At 48.4% G+C, this 17,619-nt stretch overlaps 1 protein-coding gene across 1 annotated transcript in view; it reads left to right on the top strand.

The window, feature by feature from the left end:
- Nucleotides 1–17,619, top strand: part of PLXNA4 (plexin A4) — a 432,364-nt gene that overhangs the window by 313,774 nt on the left and 100,971 nt on the right. Inside the window, exon 5 of the mRNA XM_070616607.1 lies at nt 7,861–7,961. Coding sequence (XP_070472708.1) covers nt 7,861–7,961 — 101 coding nt within the window. The remainder of the gene's footprint in view (nt 1–7,860; nt 7,962–17,619) is intronic.

The following is a 17,619-nucleotide window of genomic DNA, read 5'->3' as shown; positions in this document are numbered from 1 at the left end:
TGAAAATGAGTCAGTGGGGGCGTAATGAGGGGAAAGGATTTTTTCAAGGTCACCCAGACACCTGAAATGGATTAGAGCTCAGGACCTCAGCTCCCCAAGCCTCGTGCTCTGGGGCTATTGTCCTTGCTGATATGAGTATCGAAGACCTTGACCCCGGGACTCCGGCCTGGAGGCAGGTGGGGGCACTGGTGACCACCACGGCTGCTGCCCTTGACCCCATGCATCAGTCTGCTCTCAGGTGGGGCCCTGGCTGCATGAGCCCTGTGGGCAGAGCATAAGCAGGAGGAATGGCAAAATTCAAGGCAAACCGTTCTCGAGGAGCTTTTGTTGCTACCAAGGAGATAAAATCATTTCCTGGTCCTGAGGTCAGTACACAGGGTCCTCTGAGTGTCTGTGCTTCCAGACACTCTCAAGAATCTTTTCTGGTACTTTACTCAGGGGCTAGAGCACCCTGAGGTCTACAGATGTTTAGTCACAGAATTAAGAGAGCTTGGTCAGCGTAGGAGATACCCGGAAGACTCATTTGTCCTGTTAGACCCAGCTTTTAATAATCTCCCAGTAGGGTACCAGGTGCATACCATCTCGGCATTTCTCAAGACCAATGTGGGGCTCAGGGGAGAACTGTATTTCCCTTCCTCCATGTAGCCTCTCCCCTCCACCTTTCACAGGACCTTTGTGACTTTCTGCCCAGCACCTGTGTATCAGTTAGCTGTTGCCACAATAAGGCTGTGTAACAAACCACCCCAGAGCTCAGTAGCATGCAGTAATCAGCACTAATGCTCATACTCAAGGCCTTGCAGATCCCTTGCATGTCAGCTGATCTAGGGTAAGCTCAGCTGGGTGGTTCTGCTTCAAGCTGCTGCACCAGCTGTGCTTAGTTCCTCTCTGGGGGTTGGGCTCAAGTCTGCTCCATATGGGTTCATCTGGGGCCCGAGCTGGAGAGGAAGCAGCTGCATGGGGAAGTTCTTTCCGTGGCCATAACAGAGCACGAGAGGGCAAGGCCAACCACATAAGTACATCTCAAGCCTTTGCCTTGTGCTTGCTTCCATCTGTTGACCAAATCAAGTCCTGAGGCCAAGGCCAAGGTCAGGGGCTGGGAGGTACACTCCACTCCTCTTTCACCATGAGGCAGGTGGGGGTGATGGGTGGGGCTGTAGGAAGCTACCTGAGGGGAGTGAAGGGTTGGGACTCATAACGTGATCTGCCATAGGCTGGGGCCAGCCTTCTAGCCTCTGCCTCTCTTGCCAGTCTGCCAAGTTCAGAAATAGCTGTCACCTCTGAGTGACTGTGTTCCAAGCACCTGGAGTGACTTGAAAAAACACAGCTTTCTGACACAGCCACTGCTCAGCCACAAGTTCAAGGCCTGGCAGTGAGGGGCTTAGAGGCCATCAGGGGGAGACAAGGGGCTCAGCAAAACCCTGTATGGCCCCAGGTCAGCAAAATGAAGCCTGGAAAAGCAGCCAGAGGCCTCCAAAGGGAAAAAAGTCCCCTGGAGGGCCTTCGAAGGGCTCCCCAAGACAATGACACTGAGGTCCATACGTCTTACTAAGTTAATAGTTTTCTAGAAAATGACTGATTTTTCCCAACACTACTTCCTTTGCTTGGGGACAGGAGATGGGTAAGACAGTGCTGAGGAACGGTGGGCACCAGACACAACATCTGCACAGCTTGACAGCTCCCCAGCAGCCTCTTGGAGTTTCTTAATGGATTGTCTTGCCTCTTTTTTTTTCTTTTTTGACAATTTTGAGGGAAATTGGGTACTTAAGAAGCCTTTTGGACATTCAAATTAACTCCCACCATCAGGCTCAGTGTAACCACTGCAGCATTAGCATCCAATCATAAGAGGAGAGATGGAGTAATAATTCACATTTCGACCAGAATGTCAAATGCTTAAACAAATTAGAGATACACACAGAGACTGTACGTTCTATCTCTGGAACATTTCTGAATGTAATCAGCAGAGCAGCAGGCACCCCTTGGAATGCTAACGGCAACAGGCAGAGTAGGACCCTATTGCCAAAGGAACGCATCTTTCAAAATATCAGGGAAACCAGGCAGGGGCTGGACAGCAGGGGCCAAGACTCAAGGGAACCAGAAAATTCCTCCAGCTGCCCTGAGCACGCCCAGGCCCCAGGCATCCAGGAAGTGGGCTCCATTGATCAGAGTGCAGAAACTTATAAAGGCCAAGGCCGTGAGTTGAAAAGCTGTGTGGGCCCCTTTGCTCTGTTCTCAATCACTCCTTGTCTTCCTTCGAGGCCATTGTTTCGTAAATTCGTGGCCTTGCTCATGGGGCTGGACAGGTGAGGGAGTAGTGATGATGCGTCTATTTACAATAGTTCCAAACCAGGCACAACCACCCTATATTATTTAGGGAAGCTGACTTTGGTGGCAAAAGGATAAAGCAAACCAATGTGATTCCCAGAAAGGTCATCTAGGGGAGAGATGGAGATGGAGACGGCCACGCAGGTGGCCCCTGGTCACAACTGGGAAGGAGAAATGCCAAAGCAGAGGCTGAGCCATAACGGGAGAACTTGCTAAAGTCAGGGGCCATTTGACCTCACAGAAATGATTTGAATTCCAAGCTCCTCCCTTGTTCCTCTTGGAAGGGGTGGGATACCAGGATCCATTCTGGGTTGAACAAGACTATGACATTATTTTTCCAAATCAGGAAACACAGGCCCAGAGCTTGAATGACAGATCCAGTTACAAAACAATATCCAGAACGGACACTCATCCAAAACCCCTTTGTCCATTGGAGATTAAATTGAAAGGAGTAGTGATGCCTATCTTTTCACTCAAGGATCTCAGAATGTTTCATAAACAGGAATTTATTAGTCTAGCAACAGAAAGCTTCTCCCCCTTGACCCAGGGAGCTGAACGGGGAATAGGTGTTCTTACGTTCACCCAAAAGGTTTTTTAAAAAATTTTTCATTGTGATAAAATACATATGATATAAGATTTACCACCTTATCCCATTTTCAGTGTTCAGTGGCATTAAGCACATTCACAGTGTTGTGTGCCATCACCACCATCCATCTCCAGAGCTCTTTTCGTCTTCCCCAACTGAAGCTGTGTCCCCATTGAACACCAACTCCCCATTCCACCTCGCCTAGTCCCTGGCAACCACCGTTCTACTTTCTGTTTTTATGAATTTGACTACTCTAGGGACCTCACATAAGTGGACTCATACAATGTTGGTATTTTTGTGACAGCTTGTTTCACTTAGCGCAATGTCTTCAGACTTCATCCATGTTGTAGTGTGTGTCAGAATTTCCTTCCTTTTTAAGGCTGAATAATATTCTGTTGTATGTATAGACCACATTTTATTTATCCATTCCTCCATTGATGGACATTTGGGCTGCTTCCACCTTTTGTTTGTTGTGAATAATGTTACTGTGAACATTGGTGTTTAAGTGTCTGTTTGAGTCTGTGCTTCTAATTCTTTGGGGTGTGTTCCCAGAAGTGGAATTACTAGATCACATGGTAATCCTATGTTTAACTTTTTGAGGAACTGTCATAGTGCCCAACAGGTTTTTGCAGAAAGCCAGTAGAATGCGCCCAAACTGTGCAGACCCCATCCTAACCCTCCCCCCTAAGGAGCCCCGCTTCTCCCGAGCACAGTGTGGACACACGTAGAGCTTCAGGAGGTGGTGAGGCTCCTATCTCTAGAAGCAGCGAGGGAGCTATTAGCAACATCAATCAACACCTTTCCTGGAGTGGCCAGGGGACAGACCTCAATCTTTTGTGGTCTCCAAGACCATCCATCACTAGGATACCTCAGGTCACATCGCCATCTGATTTGTTCTCCAAGCAGAAGCCCTCCCTCCATGACTTTCTGTTTTCACCTCTTCCTGTGGTCTGAATTCCCTCACTCAGTTAATTAGTATGCCTGGCACTGTAGCTTAAGACTTTAATCAGCGTGGGGTGGTTTTAATTAATCGTGTGGCTCTGCATCTGGAGTGGTTTGTATTCCAGGGTCAGGAGAGGAGCCGGAGATGGGGGATGGGAGAGGCGGCTTTGTGTGGTGGAAGGTCTGGGTGGAGCATCTAGCTATTCGGGGAGAGAGAATCAGAGTCCGAGGTCCTCAGAAGCTACCTGGCCACCTGTGCAGAACACTAGCAAGGTGTGGAAAGTACCCAGAGCCATTAGGGTGTAGAATTGCACTGACAGAAATGATAGACTAAATCCAGTTTTCAAAAGTGATTTAAAGTGTCGGGAAATTTTCTGATGCTTTCCAGAATTACACATGGGGTGAGGAGTGAGGCAAAGCAATGATGTCGATTGGGAAATGCAGGTCAGTCTGGGAGAGCGAGGCTGTGCTTGAGGACACTGCTGCCAACAGGGCTTTGGAAACTTCTCTGGGCCCAACCTTCGTTGGGAAAGTCCTGGGAAGGTGAAGGGGGGTGGCACCTAGCTCTCAAATAATGGTACCCTTTTTTTTTTTTTAAGATTGGCACCTGAGCTAATAACTGTTGCCAATCTTTTTTTTTTTTTCTGCTTTATCTCCCCAAACCCACCCCGTACGTAGTTGTATATCTTAGTTGCAGGTCCTTCTAGTTGTGGGACGTGGGACACCGCCTCAATGCGGCCTGACGAGCGGTGCCATGTCCGCGTCCAGGATCCGAACCCTGGGCTGCCGCAGCGGAGCGCGCAAACTTAACCACTCAGCCACGGAGTCAGCCCCCGCTACCCTTTCTGCTTGGTCTGTTGGAATCCCGTTTGCTCCCCAGTTTTAGCATCCACACTTTAAAAAGAACGGAGAAAATCTAGATAAAGTTCAGAAGAGTAATAAAAAATGACCAAACAAATAGATAGAAAGATCCTGTAAGAAAAGGAAGTTGAGTCTCATTGTAACTGCCCAGGACTTCTGTCCCTGTCCCACAGGGATCCACCTAGACGAAAAGCAAAGGAAAATACGTGACTGTCACAGTTGCTGGTGAAAGCACTGAGTAAGGCCAGGAAGCTGGGATCACCCCAAGGTTTCATCCCAAAGATGAAGCAGTGAACAGTTTAGGAGCAGACTTCACTGTTCAAGAGGGAATGGTGTGATCAAACTGACCAAGAAGACAGGGTCTTCCAGGCCTGTTCAACTCCTGACCAAGTTCAGCGGGCCTCAGAAGACTGCTGGAGCAGTTTGCTGTGATGCGGGGGAGAGGTAAAGCGATGGTGCAGAGAAGAATGGGTATTAACAAGGGAGACAGCAGTAATCATAACCGGCACTAGTAACGTGCTTGATCATTTACAAAGCAGTTTCCTACCTATCAGGTCGTCTGTGCTCTAGGAAACTCCGTGAATTAGGTGGGGATTTTTATCTCCATGTTTAAAGATGAGGACAAAGGAGACCCGGAGACAATAGGATCTTACTGCTGGTAAATGGTGAGGCTAGAATTGGAACCTAGCACTCCGGGCTCCTGCACTCTTACCAACCAAATGAAAATGACTCTTTTTTAAAATCAAGAGAGGAAGGACTTTTCAATTCTAGGTGTTGACATTATTAAATACTAGTTGCAAGATAGTTTTAGAAATCTGAATGCCGAGGCTTTTAAGAATATCAAATTCACCAGGCAGCTGGCTCTTTACGTTGCACCCCCCGGAACCCCATGGCGCATCCATCGAAGACAGATTATAGAATGTGTCCATGCGAGAAACAGGGGAGGATATTAATTAAGTTTAGACCAAGAAAATGCTTTGGATCGAACAAGCCATGATTTTCTCTTTAAGCTCATGCGAAATATGGAGTGCTAGACAAGCAGCTGGAACCTATGAAAACGTTATTATGTACTTATGTTACCAACTTTCACCATCTATGGCCCTTTTTATTACTTTTTTCCCCTCCAGACATCATGTTTTGAAAGATTTTTGCCTACTAAACAAACTGCATTTATTAGGTAATAATATATTTCCTATTTTTACTATGGGAAATACATCACTGAGTATGCATACAGACAGAAAACAGCAACGATCCAATTCCCATTAGGTTTTCAGAAACATTGGAAATATCTGTGGACCTCATTAACACTCATGGATTCCTAGGAGTCCTGGTACTTGGGGGTGGCAACCACTATTTATGTGCTTACCTCACTAGCATGTCTATGCCCATTTGAGGGGTGGGGAAAGGAATTAAAGAGGCCACAGGAAGAGGGGAAGTTCCCGGCTGTGTGTAGACTCAGCGGGGTAATTTGTAAGAACCTGATTGTCAGGATTAATTACAAAAATAGGAAGGTTGTGGGTAGGCAGAGCTGAGGCATGGCTCATGCTGATTACATGAGTGGTAATAAAAGGGAAGATAAAATTCCAAATGTAGAAAAAGACATCCGAGAGTGCGGAGAAAGGGCCACCAAGGCCGAGGGCAAAGCTATAGGAATGGGAGCAGGAAGGTAAAAGGTGACTTGGAAGAAGGGAAAATGCAATGTGGTCATGAAGAATGCTCGGTGTGCATTTGAGAAAACAAAAAAAGAAATATAAAGGGAATAAGAAAATTAAGGTGGAAAGGGAAAAGAGATCATGCGGGATTTGGAATTAATTATGAATTAATTCCAAAAGAGAGTCGAGACTAATTGAGTAGGCGCTGGTGCCAGTTCGCCTGTGCATGAGTTATGAGTAGCCCCTGCCAAGTGGTACATCATTTTACGGAGGCAGATGCCCGAGGAACGACAGGGAAAACAGCCTCTGCGTTTGCTCGTGAAGCACAGAGGCTCGGTCAGGTCAGCGTGGCTTATACTTCTCAGGCCTGTTGTCTGCTGGCGAGAAATTAAAAAGGACGACCACATCAAATTCTCTTAGCTCGAGCTGAAAGATAAGGTCAGAAGTCTCCCATTGAAATAAAAAGGTATCCCAAATGGAAAAGAATGGTTTTTAAAAAAAAAGAAGAAACACTTTTTGTAAAGAAGAAACTGGCAAAAATGGAGAATAAAGACCAAGGCCATAGAAAGAAAACTAAGATTCCATTTGATCCTGTGTATTGTTGTGAAGTACGTACTTCCTTTCAGCCCAGAGGAGTCCTGTAAAGACATCACCGGGCAAAGCCAAATTGGAGAACAAAGAAATGCAAAAGCTCTTTAGGAGCATGCAGGAAACGGAAGCGTTTGGGCTAAGCAGGAATGTTATGTGGAACATTTTACATTAACAAGTGGCTGGTGGAAGCGAATATAGAGTTTGGGGTCGGAGAGGAAGCCCCTTGTGATGAAGAGGGTGTGGGTAGGAGGAGAAATAGCAACAGCTGCTCCTTGAAAGCACCAGAGTGAAAACATTGAGAGCCAGTTGGCCACCGTTATGAGAAAGAGTGAGTGTGCAAGGAACTGCCACAAAGCGAGCTGATTACACCTTGTTAAAAGGCACTGAGAGAGAGCGAGAGAGAAAGAAAAGGGTCTTGGGCTTGGGTTGAAGGCTCTCCGGAACCCCAAAAATGACAGAACCTGAAGAAGGACTGGGAAGAAGGCAAAACACTGTATGGCAGAAGAGAAACAAGAATGGAGAAAGAATAAACATTGGTGTTTATGACATTGATAAGAAACAAATATGTGATGAATTGGATGTTTGTAGACTTATTTTTGGGTTTTGGTGGTGGGGAAATTTACAGGTACACTATACAAATATCATTTATAATAATTTAATATGAACTCTGTGGAGTCAATTCCCAGGCACTGCTAAGAAAATAACAGGTGGTTGTCTCCTCTGCATGCTTATGTGGCCACCTGCTCAAATGTGATCACTCAAGGTCCCTTTCGGGTCTGGGGCTCTAGGCCCCTTCGTGCTCCTACACTGTTTTAGGTGATATACCTGATAGAATATCTCTTTCTGGTGACCTACTGGGTGTTCTGCAAAATCTTGACTGCTCCCTCCCTTGTCATCCTGTCCTAGCTCACCAGGGTCCCTGTGGAGTCCTGTGGTCAGTACCAGAGCTGCAGCGAGTGCCTTGGCTCCGGCGATCCCCACTGCGGCTGGTGTGTGCTCCACAACACGTGAGTACCGATGGGCAGCTTCCTCCTGCCTCCCACTTCCCCCCATAATTCTCTCTTCCTCCTCCTCTTCTTCTCTCTCACCCCTCTCCTTCCCTTTGACCTCTCTTCTCACCCTGTCTTTTCTTACTCTTCCTTCCTTATATCATTTACAAATTTCCTCTCTCTTCTTTTGTTCTGATTTCACTTTAAATTGCCAAATTCCCATAAGGTGTATGGAAATGTCAGCATGGGAGGTTGGGTTAGGATATGAAGTCGCACACTGGATAATTACACACCGGAGGGCTGGAGGGAGATTGCTGGACATTTCTGACTGAGACTTGACTGCAGACTGACATTCCAGGATTGAACACCAGGAAAAAGGCATTGGACATTTTTCTCAAGGCCCACATGGGCCACTAAATCATGTGCGAGATATGTCCTGTCCATTTAGTGATTCAACATCCACTTAACAGACTCTTCGATATGCCCCAGAATCTTCTGGTACTTGAGGGGTACAGTTCAAGTATGTAGCACCCAAGAACCTTCTCTCTGCTATCATACCACCCATCCAGCTGTCAGAGCACCCTGGGCCTGGGGTCACTGGACCAGTGAAGCCCAGTCCCAAACGCTGGGCGCTCTCCCTATATGCCTCTTTTGTGCTGGCTCCTTCTTATCCTTTAGAAGTGGGAGGAAGGCAATGGTATACCCTGGAGGCAAACGGCAGCCTGGTGCATGATCTGAGGGATGGGATGCAGGGTACAGAAACCCAGCCCAGACATGTGAGGAGAGCTGAAGGCCTTTTGTGGGGGATCCAAAGACCCTCGGCATCACTGACTGAAGAAGCCAACAGTAGTTGGGTGCCACTCTAATGGAATTTGGTCCTAGTCAAGCTGTTGTTACTGGAACCCTGGCTTCTGGTCAGCACTTGAAACTTGACGCGCTATGATTTGGATACAAGTGTTATAAATTAAGGAGAAGTACTTTAGTCTTCCTTCTAAGAGCCTAAACTTTACGTGACCAACAACATTTATCAGTCATTTTCAACTCCTGGGGTGCCTCTGAAAGTTAGAAACACCCTCTTAAATTCGAATTCATCCTCTCCAAGGGTACAGGCACCCTCCCATCTCTGGGTGACAGACTCAGGCATAATGAGTCCTTGAGTTCTTTAAGAAAGGTCTGAAATCCCTCAGGAATGTTATGGTGGGAAAAAAAATGAGAACCGTTGACCTGCACTGAAATGCATATAACTCAGAGATGATCGGAAACTGGGTGCAGGAGTGTGCACAAAGGTATATGTTGTAACAGAGAGCAGTGGAGCCTAAGAGTGGCCTGCATAAAAGAGGATGGAAGAGACTGCATTCAGAATTCAGCTCTCATCAACCCAGAAGAGTTGCCTAGATGATACTCTGCAAGGCAGAAGGGAAGTCGCTTTCTTTGTCCCACACAGTAAGGCCTCTCAGAAAGGGACTGTGCTCCAGACCCCTTGCTTCCTTGAGGGCCTGGAGGCTAGCTGGGTTTCTGCTTGGCCAAGGATGGCTTAGTTGCTCCTGGCATGGGCCTCTCACACCTGGCATCATTCAGGGGCAATCAGAAAAGCTGCTCCTTCTCTGACACTCTGTGCCTGTGGAACCCAAAGACAGTTCTCCGTGTCAGCTTTGATCCCGCCTAGTGATGCTGGCCAGCCCCACATAGCTCCGAGCCCTGTGAGGTGCAGGGACCCTGAGGCTCTGCGAAGGCAGCAAAGGGGGCTGCAAGTACCCCACATCCCATCCCCACTGCTGAGTTAAACAGTAATGAGAGGAGAAGGTACCAGAGACTACTTCGGGTGTAGCCTCAATTTTGCCTTTAGTAACATAATGCTTGCCTCCTATCAAGTGAGTGGACTGGGGCCAGGGTAAAGTCTGGACAGTTCATGAAGGAGGCCGTCAGCCTACACTGAGAAGCCAGCAGCTCTACTCTCGGCACGGCCTAAAGAAAACAGCCATGGACATGAACTTTGGGCATCTGCCACCAAGTCCAAATTCCACATCCCCCAGCTGTGTGGCAACCGGGGCAGCATCCCAGCTCCTCATCTGGGATTTGGAGCTGGTCATGCTGTCTTGCCCACCTCATTGAGTCATTGGAGAATCAAGTGAGATCGTGTGAGTGGAAGGGCACTATGAACTGTGGAGTGCATGAAATGTAAAGTGGGATCTCACCGGAAATCTTGACACAGTTGGGGAAGGACTGACAGCTCAAGGGGGCCCTGCCTCTTATGACTTTGGTTGACCCCCACTGATTTTCTGGATGGCTCTACTTTAGTTGTATCCTTCCCTTCGCATGCGTATCCTAGCCTCAGACTGCCTTCCTCTGAGTGGTAGATGTTCCTGCTGGATTCCTCTCACGTCTGTTAACCTGGCATCATGTCTCACTTTGAAGTTTGCACATCTTATGTGTGTCATGCCGGTACAGCCCTTATTAAGCACAGGCTCTCAGAAAGCAGGGGCTGTGCAAGTACTTTCTCTGTGTCTGCTACTCAGCACTGAGACCCTGCTGCTGCTGCTGGTGGCCCCTCCTCACCCAAAATGCCACAGTGGGTGCAGGCGTGGGAAAGCCATGAGGGACTTTGGAAGGATGACTGAAATGGAAACCAGTGGCCTCTAGTCCTCACTTTTTGCACACATGCTGTGGGGCTTTGGATGAGTATAGTCAGTTCTCATTATTCGTGGTAGCTCTGTTCTGTAAAGTCACCGCGAACACCAAGTTAGTGAACACTGAACCATTGCTCCTAGGGGAAATACAGCGCTGGGTTCCTATGAGCCTCTGGCCACGACATTTTTGTCAACCAGTCAGTATATAACCATGTTTTATGTGTGTTTCTGTCTAAAGACACCTTATTTAATAGATATCGTTTCATTGTTGTTGAACTCACGGCCAACAGCACTAAATTCGTGCCTAAAAGAAGCTCGCCTAATGCACGTATTTCCTCGATAACGCACATCACAGCCTTCTTGCACTTAGGAACTAGACAGCATGACACTTGGGGGCCATTTTAAACAGCAAAGTCACCAAAACCCCTACAAAAATGTGAAAAATGTGACACTAAATAGACCATGAAAAGGACACTTGTTTTTAGCAAAAGCTGAAACAAGAAGGCGAGTGTCCTTCCTTTGTGGGACCTCTGTTGGGAATGTGTGTGTGTGGTCACTCCAACTTTTCGCCACTCTGCTCACGTCCAGAAGTGACCATGAAAGTGCTGCAGTATCGATTTGGGGATTATAAGTAAATGTTAGCAAGTGGGCAAATTCACAAATATGGAATCCACAGATAATGAGGATCGACTGTAACTCTGCATCAGAAACTTGGCATCCTCGTTTATAAAGAGGGAGCATGGTAGCTTTTCACAGTGGAGGCGTGAGGATAAAATTAGGTATAAAGGGTGTTATAGAAGTCCAAGGTTCTCCACCAGGTCAAAGTGTGGTTCTCCATAACCTTGAGCCTCCTGGTTGTGTGAAGACCCTGGGGATCGGGGCTGTGCTGATGTAGCTGGTAGAGCCCAGCTCCCCTGGGAGGGTTCAGCCTATGAGTAACCCCAGGCCGTGCTGCCTGCCCACCGTGACACTCAGTAAATCCTCCCTCCCTCCCAGAGTCGATGACCAAGGAGAAGCCCCCGGCCCACGTGGCTGGTGAAGAAGAGTAGATCCCCTAAATCTTCTAAGATGCTCATGATGGGATGTAATGTTTAATTCGTATAGAGTGAGATGCAAGATCCTAAGTGAACAGTTTGAAAAGTTTTGGCAAATGCAAACACTTGGGTAATCCACGCCCTTATCGAGATCTACAGCTTTTCCTTCATCCAGAACGTTCTCTTATGCTCCTTCCCATTCATCCCAGTGGGCCTTTCTTCCCTAGTGGCTTAAATTCAGGTCAAAGACTCTCCTGATATACCCTCCCTTTCATTATAAACAGATGCCAACTGAATATTCCTGGCTGGGAGAGAAGCATGAGGACGTGGGCCGAGCAGGAGGGAAGGGAGAAGGCTGGGGCAGGCAGAGTTGGTGCAGAAGGAGGAGGACCAGGGGGAGCCTGCAGATATTACTCTGGGATGCTTCGGTTTGCTGGGGAGGGTCCACGGTGAAAAGTGCAGGATACTTGGTTGCTTTGGAGGAGTGCTGTGCCCATACACACGGACTTGTCCGTGGCTCTTTCACAGCAGCCTGCTCCCTCTGTGCCAGGCACCGTGCTAGGCTCAGGTGATTCCAGGGAACTATGTTAAACCATCCACCCTGAAACTTCTTGGGAACCAGGCCTCTGGTCCAGGGATGGGGTGGGCTTGCAGTCTGTACTGGAATCAGTGCATTTGTCAGGCCTGAGCCATGGGCAGGACCGTGTGCTAAGTGCAGGGCCCAGCAGCCTGAGCCCAGGAAAAGAGGCAAAAGAGCATCAGGAAGAGGGTTCCTTTGGGTGTCAAGATGCATCTGTTGTCTCTGTCACTTTTGCCAACTTTTCCCAAGGTGGTAGGGAGTAAGAAGGTGGGAACTTTGTGGGAAGAGGGCAACAGAAGCTCTGTGAGAGTGTGTGTGTGTGTGTGTGTGTTGTGTGTCTGTGTCTATGTGAGAGAGAGAAAGAGAACGACAGAGAGACAGAGAGGGACAGAGAGACGGAGGGAGAGGCAGAGACAGAGAAACAGGAGGGGAGAGAGTGCGAGATCATGTGCAGTTCAAGGGCGGAGCCCCTACAAGCAGGAGGCTCAGGTGACTGAAAGGGCCATTTGTACCAGCAGAGGCACAGGTGGGTTGCAGACTGAACAGGCTTAAGAAATGTTCGTGTAACTGAAACCCTCCCTCTGTTACTCACCCTCAGTTGTCCTGAAGCACTGGCCTGCCAACCCAGTAGCACGGAGGGTCAGCCCCAGGGGCTTGCTGGTTTCTATGGCTATGACAGCTTCAACAAGCTGGGCATTTATTTGGCCCTGAAGCTTGAGCCTTTGTGCCCAGGGCATTCACCTTGGGCCTGAGCCTGCCTGTTCTGACATGGGTGAAGGTAAAGAAAGCCTACAGCCTGGGCTGCCTTTCTCCTGGGCCTGGAACATTCCCTCCAACCACCAGGATTGGCAGGTTCCCAGGCCCCTCTCCAGCTTCCCCTCCCAGGTCCAGCCCAAGAAGCCTGTCTCAGTCTCAGCAGGTAACGGGATCCCACGGCAGCCCCAGCAGCATCAATTGGCCCAGACATTACCTTTCTTCAGAAGTGTCATCATGTCACTCCTGGGAGGCTCATGTAACCAAGACATTGACAGAGGAGAGATAAGATCAGCTTTTCTACAGTCTCTCCCCCGCCCCCTGGCGCCCCCTCCTCTTTACAGATTTCGTCTGTTGGCATAATGCCCTCCCCTGGATGGGCTGGCACAAGTTGCTCTTCAGGATTCACTTCTTTTCTTCTTTATATAGTTTCTGCCAAGCTGGAGAGAGTGAAAGGCAAGGAAAGGTGTTGCTACCCAGAGCGGAAGGGCTGGGTTCAAACCAAGAACTCTCTGCAGACAGACCCAGTCCGGGGTCTATTTCCTCAGCTGTAAAATGGCCATGGAAGAGCCATCTGACAGCCACACTGTGAAAATGAAGGGCGAGGATGTGTATGAAGCCCCCTCAGGGCACCAGGAACACAGCAGGCACCACAGCGTACCTGGAGGTAGTCCTGATTTCAATGACTGTGTAAGCAGAGGCTGGAGGTCAGACCGCAGGGCTCCTCCGAGGTCCCCTTCCCCTTCCTGTCCTCCCTGGGACTGGAGGGCTGTGGCTGGGCAGCTGAGCAAATGCACTGCTGGAAAGTCTTCCTGCCTTGGGCAACTCTAACCAGCTGTGCCATTTAGGCAGTCTTCAATGGCCATGTAGTTGGCGGCCCATCGGCCACCTGGAAGGGTGGGGAGAACAGTTTATCCCATAGCCATGGCCGAGTGTCCCCTTAATGAAGCACAGACTGCTTCCAGAATGCAAGTCCCTCCATGCTGCTTCTTAGCATATCCCATATCCTGGTTTTATTTTTATTTATTTTTTAACCTGTATTCAAGGGATACTTAATGCTAACATGCTAAGTCAATGATCTCTCCTCGGGCTGTTTATGTCATGTCTACACAATCATGAGGAATTGCTGGGATCCACCTCTGCCCAGCAAACTCTTTGCAGTATATACTGTGGTCTTCCTTGACTCTTTGCCAAAAAGTTATCAGCCTCTAGTCCAGAGGAAAGAGTCCCAGACTAGATACTAATGTATTCGAATTTTTCTTTCTGTGGCTCAGCAGATACATGGTATGAGTTAAGGACGTTTGCTATCCTCTCTTAACCACTCTCTTAACCTCTCTTAACCTCCTCTCCACCCCCTCCACATACATTACGTATAACACGTACATTCACGACCAAAAGATGGTAAGTCAACAGTGCCATCTTCTTATAATGATTTAGGAACCCCCGTGGTCCATCTGAGCTCCGAGTGTCCCTCCCAGTCTAATGACTGGGCTCCCTGGGGACAGCCTGAGGAGCTGGGCTGCCTCTAAGGCTTGAAGTCCAGACATGCACATCCATACACCAGCATTCACACACTCTGCCCAATCATGACACCCTGGGCCACGTGGGTTGGAGCGATGACCTGCTGACCTGGTAACATAAATGACACAAAAGCTCCAGGATGTTGGATAAAGTGTAGTGTGAAAGCTGATCAGAATCAATCAGAGTAATTGTTGAACGTGTCTCAGGTGATGGACAGCATTCTCCTTGTTACCAACTGGATTATGAAGAGAATGGATCCACCTGCTAGGATAAGACTTTGCTTTCTCCTCCTCCTCACTCCTTCTGTCGTCCTCTCTCCCTCCACTGCTCTTCTCTCCTCCTCATCTTTCCTAACCTCTTCTCACCTTAGTAGAAATCAATAAGTCTGAATAGCACAACCTACTGACAAAGAGGAGAGAGAGCCCCACTTCGCCTTCTCTTTTACCAACTGCTAAATGTAATTTCTCTTCTCAGAAAGAAGGAACCTCTCCAGCTCCCTTTTACCATCACCTGAGGTTTGTGCTCAATGGATCATGCGTTTAGGTAGGGGCTGAAAGGAAGCCAAGGCAAGAATCCAACCTGGGACCCAGGGCAGAGCCCACCAGAATCCAACCATGGACCCAGGACAGCACTACTTGGTTACTACACAAGCCTAGAGAGGTTCTTGGGCCTCCCCTGGACTCCTGCACCTGCTGGTTCCCATGAAGTCCTGCGCCCTCCTCCTGCTTCAGTGACCTCATCCTTTGAGTGAGGCCCAAGAGGCATGGTGAATCCAACATGTGCTGCTCAGGTTGGCTTTGGAACATTAGAGATGATAATAGGGTGGTGAGTTCAGTCGCCAGCAGCTGGTGTCAGAAGGATAACTGTAGTGTAATCAAGGTCTCCCTGTCTTGGTGTTTACCCAAGAACAACCTAAATACTTAGGTTGAGAGCATGGTGTCAGTCATTGGATCCTAGAATCATAACACTGAAAGGACTCACTTGGTCCTTGCCCTTCATACAAGAAACTTCTTACACCCATCCACCTGGAAAGCCTCCCTTTACCATCTAGTCCACCTTCCTCCAAGCTGCAAAGATGCGCCTGCCCGTTTCTGTGGGCATTCCTGAAGAGGGCAAGGATGATGATATTAGGAAACCCAGTCTCTTCCCTCGTCTGGGTTCCTGATGTGGAGACAATGACCAAAGAGCCCCCCATGATCTCCTACTTGAGGTCATTCCAAGTCATCTTAACTCTTCTGTAAAGTTCATTTGGGAAGTCCCACCCCTACCCCATTTTTTTTCCCAACTTCCTCATGTTCTAAACACAGATTCTCCAAATGGTGCACTTAACACACATGCCATGACCAGTGTGAAATGTTAAGGATTGGGGGTTACTGCGGGGAGAAGCAAGGAGCAAGTTCTGCCATCCAAGGCTGGGGGACCCATGCTGGAGGGCCTGGGGAGATGGACCAGCAATGGTTCCCCCCATGCCTGGAGACTTGCCCAGGCTGGACTCACAGATAGCCTCATTTCCAAAATGAAATTTGCCTGACCAGCCAGCAACAGTGGGAGTTAATATTTCTATCACTGTATTTAGGAATTAATTTCTAGAGAACTTAATCACCACCTCTTCCCCTCTGCCTTACCCCCTTCCTTTCTCCCTTCCTCTCCGTTCTAATTTTCCACTTGGCTGGGAATTCTCCAGCAGTGAAAGTTCAGGCTTAGGGGAGGGCGGAGGTAGCTGCTTCATTAGAGAGGATAATCTCATTGGAACCACTGACTTGAATAATAACCCCTCCAGGGGCCAGGGCCTTTGTCCCCAAGGGCTTTGAGCACCTCTGAACTGGGACTGGTGGGCTGAACGGAAGAAAAAGTGGAATGAGGAAGGGAAGTAAGAGGAGATTGGCCAGCCCAGACTCCAATTCTGGGGGCCTGGGGTATCTTCTTGGGGTCTGCTTCCTGCTGGCCATCTACAGGTCTGTGTTTGGGGTGGAGTGACAATCGTGGTGGCAGGGACAAATGTTTGAAAACTCAAAGTCGTATGGCATGCACTTTTGGAGTCCTTATGCTTATCACACTTTTTGAGTCCCGCCTGGCAAATGGATGAAGCAGGATCTTCCTCCGCTTCCAGGGTGCAATTGCACAGTGGAATTGCAGGAAATGTGGTAGGAAGTACCTGGAGCCAGTGTTGAAGGAAACATCTAAGAGCCCCCCACCCTCACTTCCTCCAAGAGTCATGAATTAACCCTTTGCACATTTCCTAGCTCTTGCCTGGGCTAATAAGAACTCACAGTCCTAGAAGAGCAGAAGGCCATTACCCTGACAGCCCTTACAAGAACTCAGAAGAAATTCATTCTTCCCCCTCCATTATCCCATCACATCTAAGGTCACTTGTCTGAGCTTTTGGACATTTGCCTCCATGGAGCCTCCGCCCTCACGGGCCCTGAGGGATGGTAGAAATGTCAAATCATCCTCAACGCTGACCTTAAACTTGACTTTCCACTGAGAGATTTGAGTTCTCAATACCCTTTGACAACTCGTAAGAAAGCAGAGCTACAACTCACTCTTCCCCTCTTTCGTCCCTCCTGCCTCTGGGGCTCCCCTCCCTCATTTAGAGGGACACTGCTGGGGCCACCCCTGTCTTTTTGTCTTTGATTTGCCCCATGGGCCAGTCTGGGAGGAGACGTGCTTCTGCATCAGCTGTGGTTTGGATGAGGAAGGCAGAGAAGGGATGGAGCAATAATACCAGCTAACATTTACTGAGAGTTTATTATGTATGAGCTATGCCCTGTTCTAAATGCTTTACTTGCATAATCTTTTAATCCTTGTAATATCCCCATTAGGTAGATACCCTTTTGTTCCCGTTTTACAGATGAGAAAACTGAGGCATCAAGAGATTAAGTAGTTTGCCCAAGATTACTGGTTAGATGGGATTTTTAAACTGTAAGCTCTAGGTGGCTTCCCTCGTAAGACCTAAATTTGGGGGGAGATGATGAGTAGTTAGTTTGGGGCTCTCAGGAGCCATGGCAGGATGCACCACATGAACTTTGGGAGCAGCAACCACATAGGTAGAACTTGTCTTGAGATCCCCCAACCAAGCTCTTTTGAACCCCCAAGAAGAGAGATGGAGGTCTCTCGTTTCTATCTGGATCTCTATTTGGTAACGCCAGGTGATGGTGGCC

This window comes from Equus przewalskii, chromosome 4 (genome assembly GCF_037783145.1).
Source record: "Equus przewalskii isolate Varuska chromosome 4, EquPr2, whole genome shotgun sequence".
NCBI lineage: Eukaryota > Metazoa > Chordata > Mammalia > Perissodactyla > Equidae > Equus > Equus przewalskii.
Note: the sequence above shows the minus strand (reverse complement) of the source record. Positions and strands in the feature narration are given on the sequence as shown.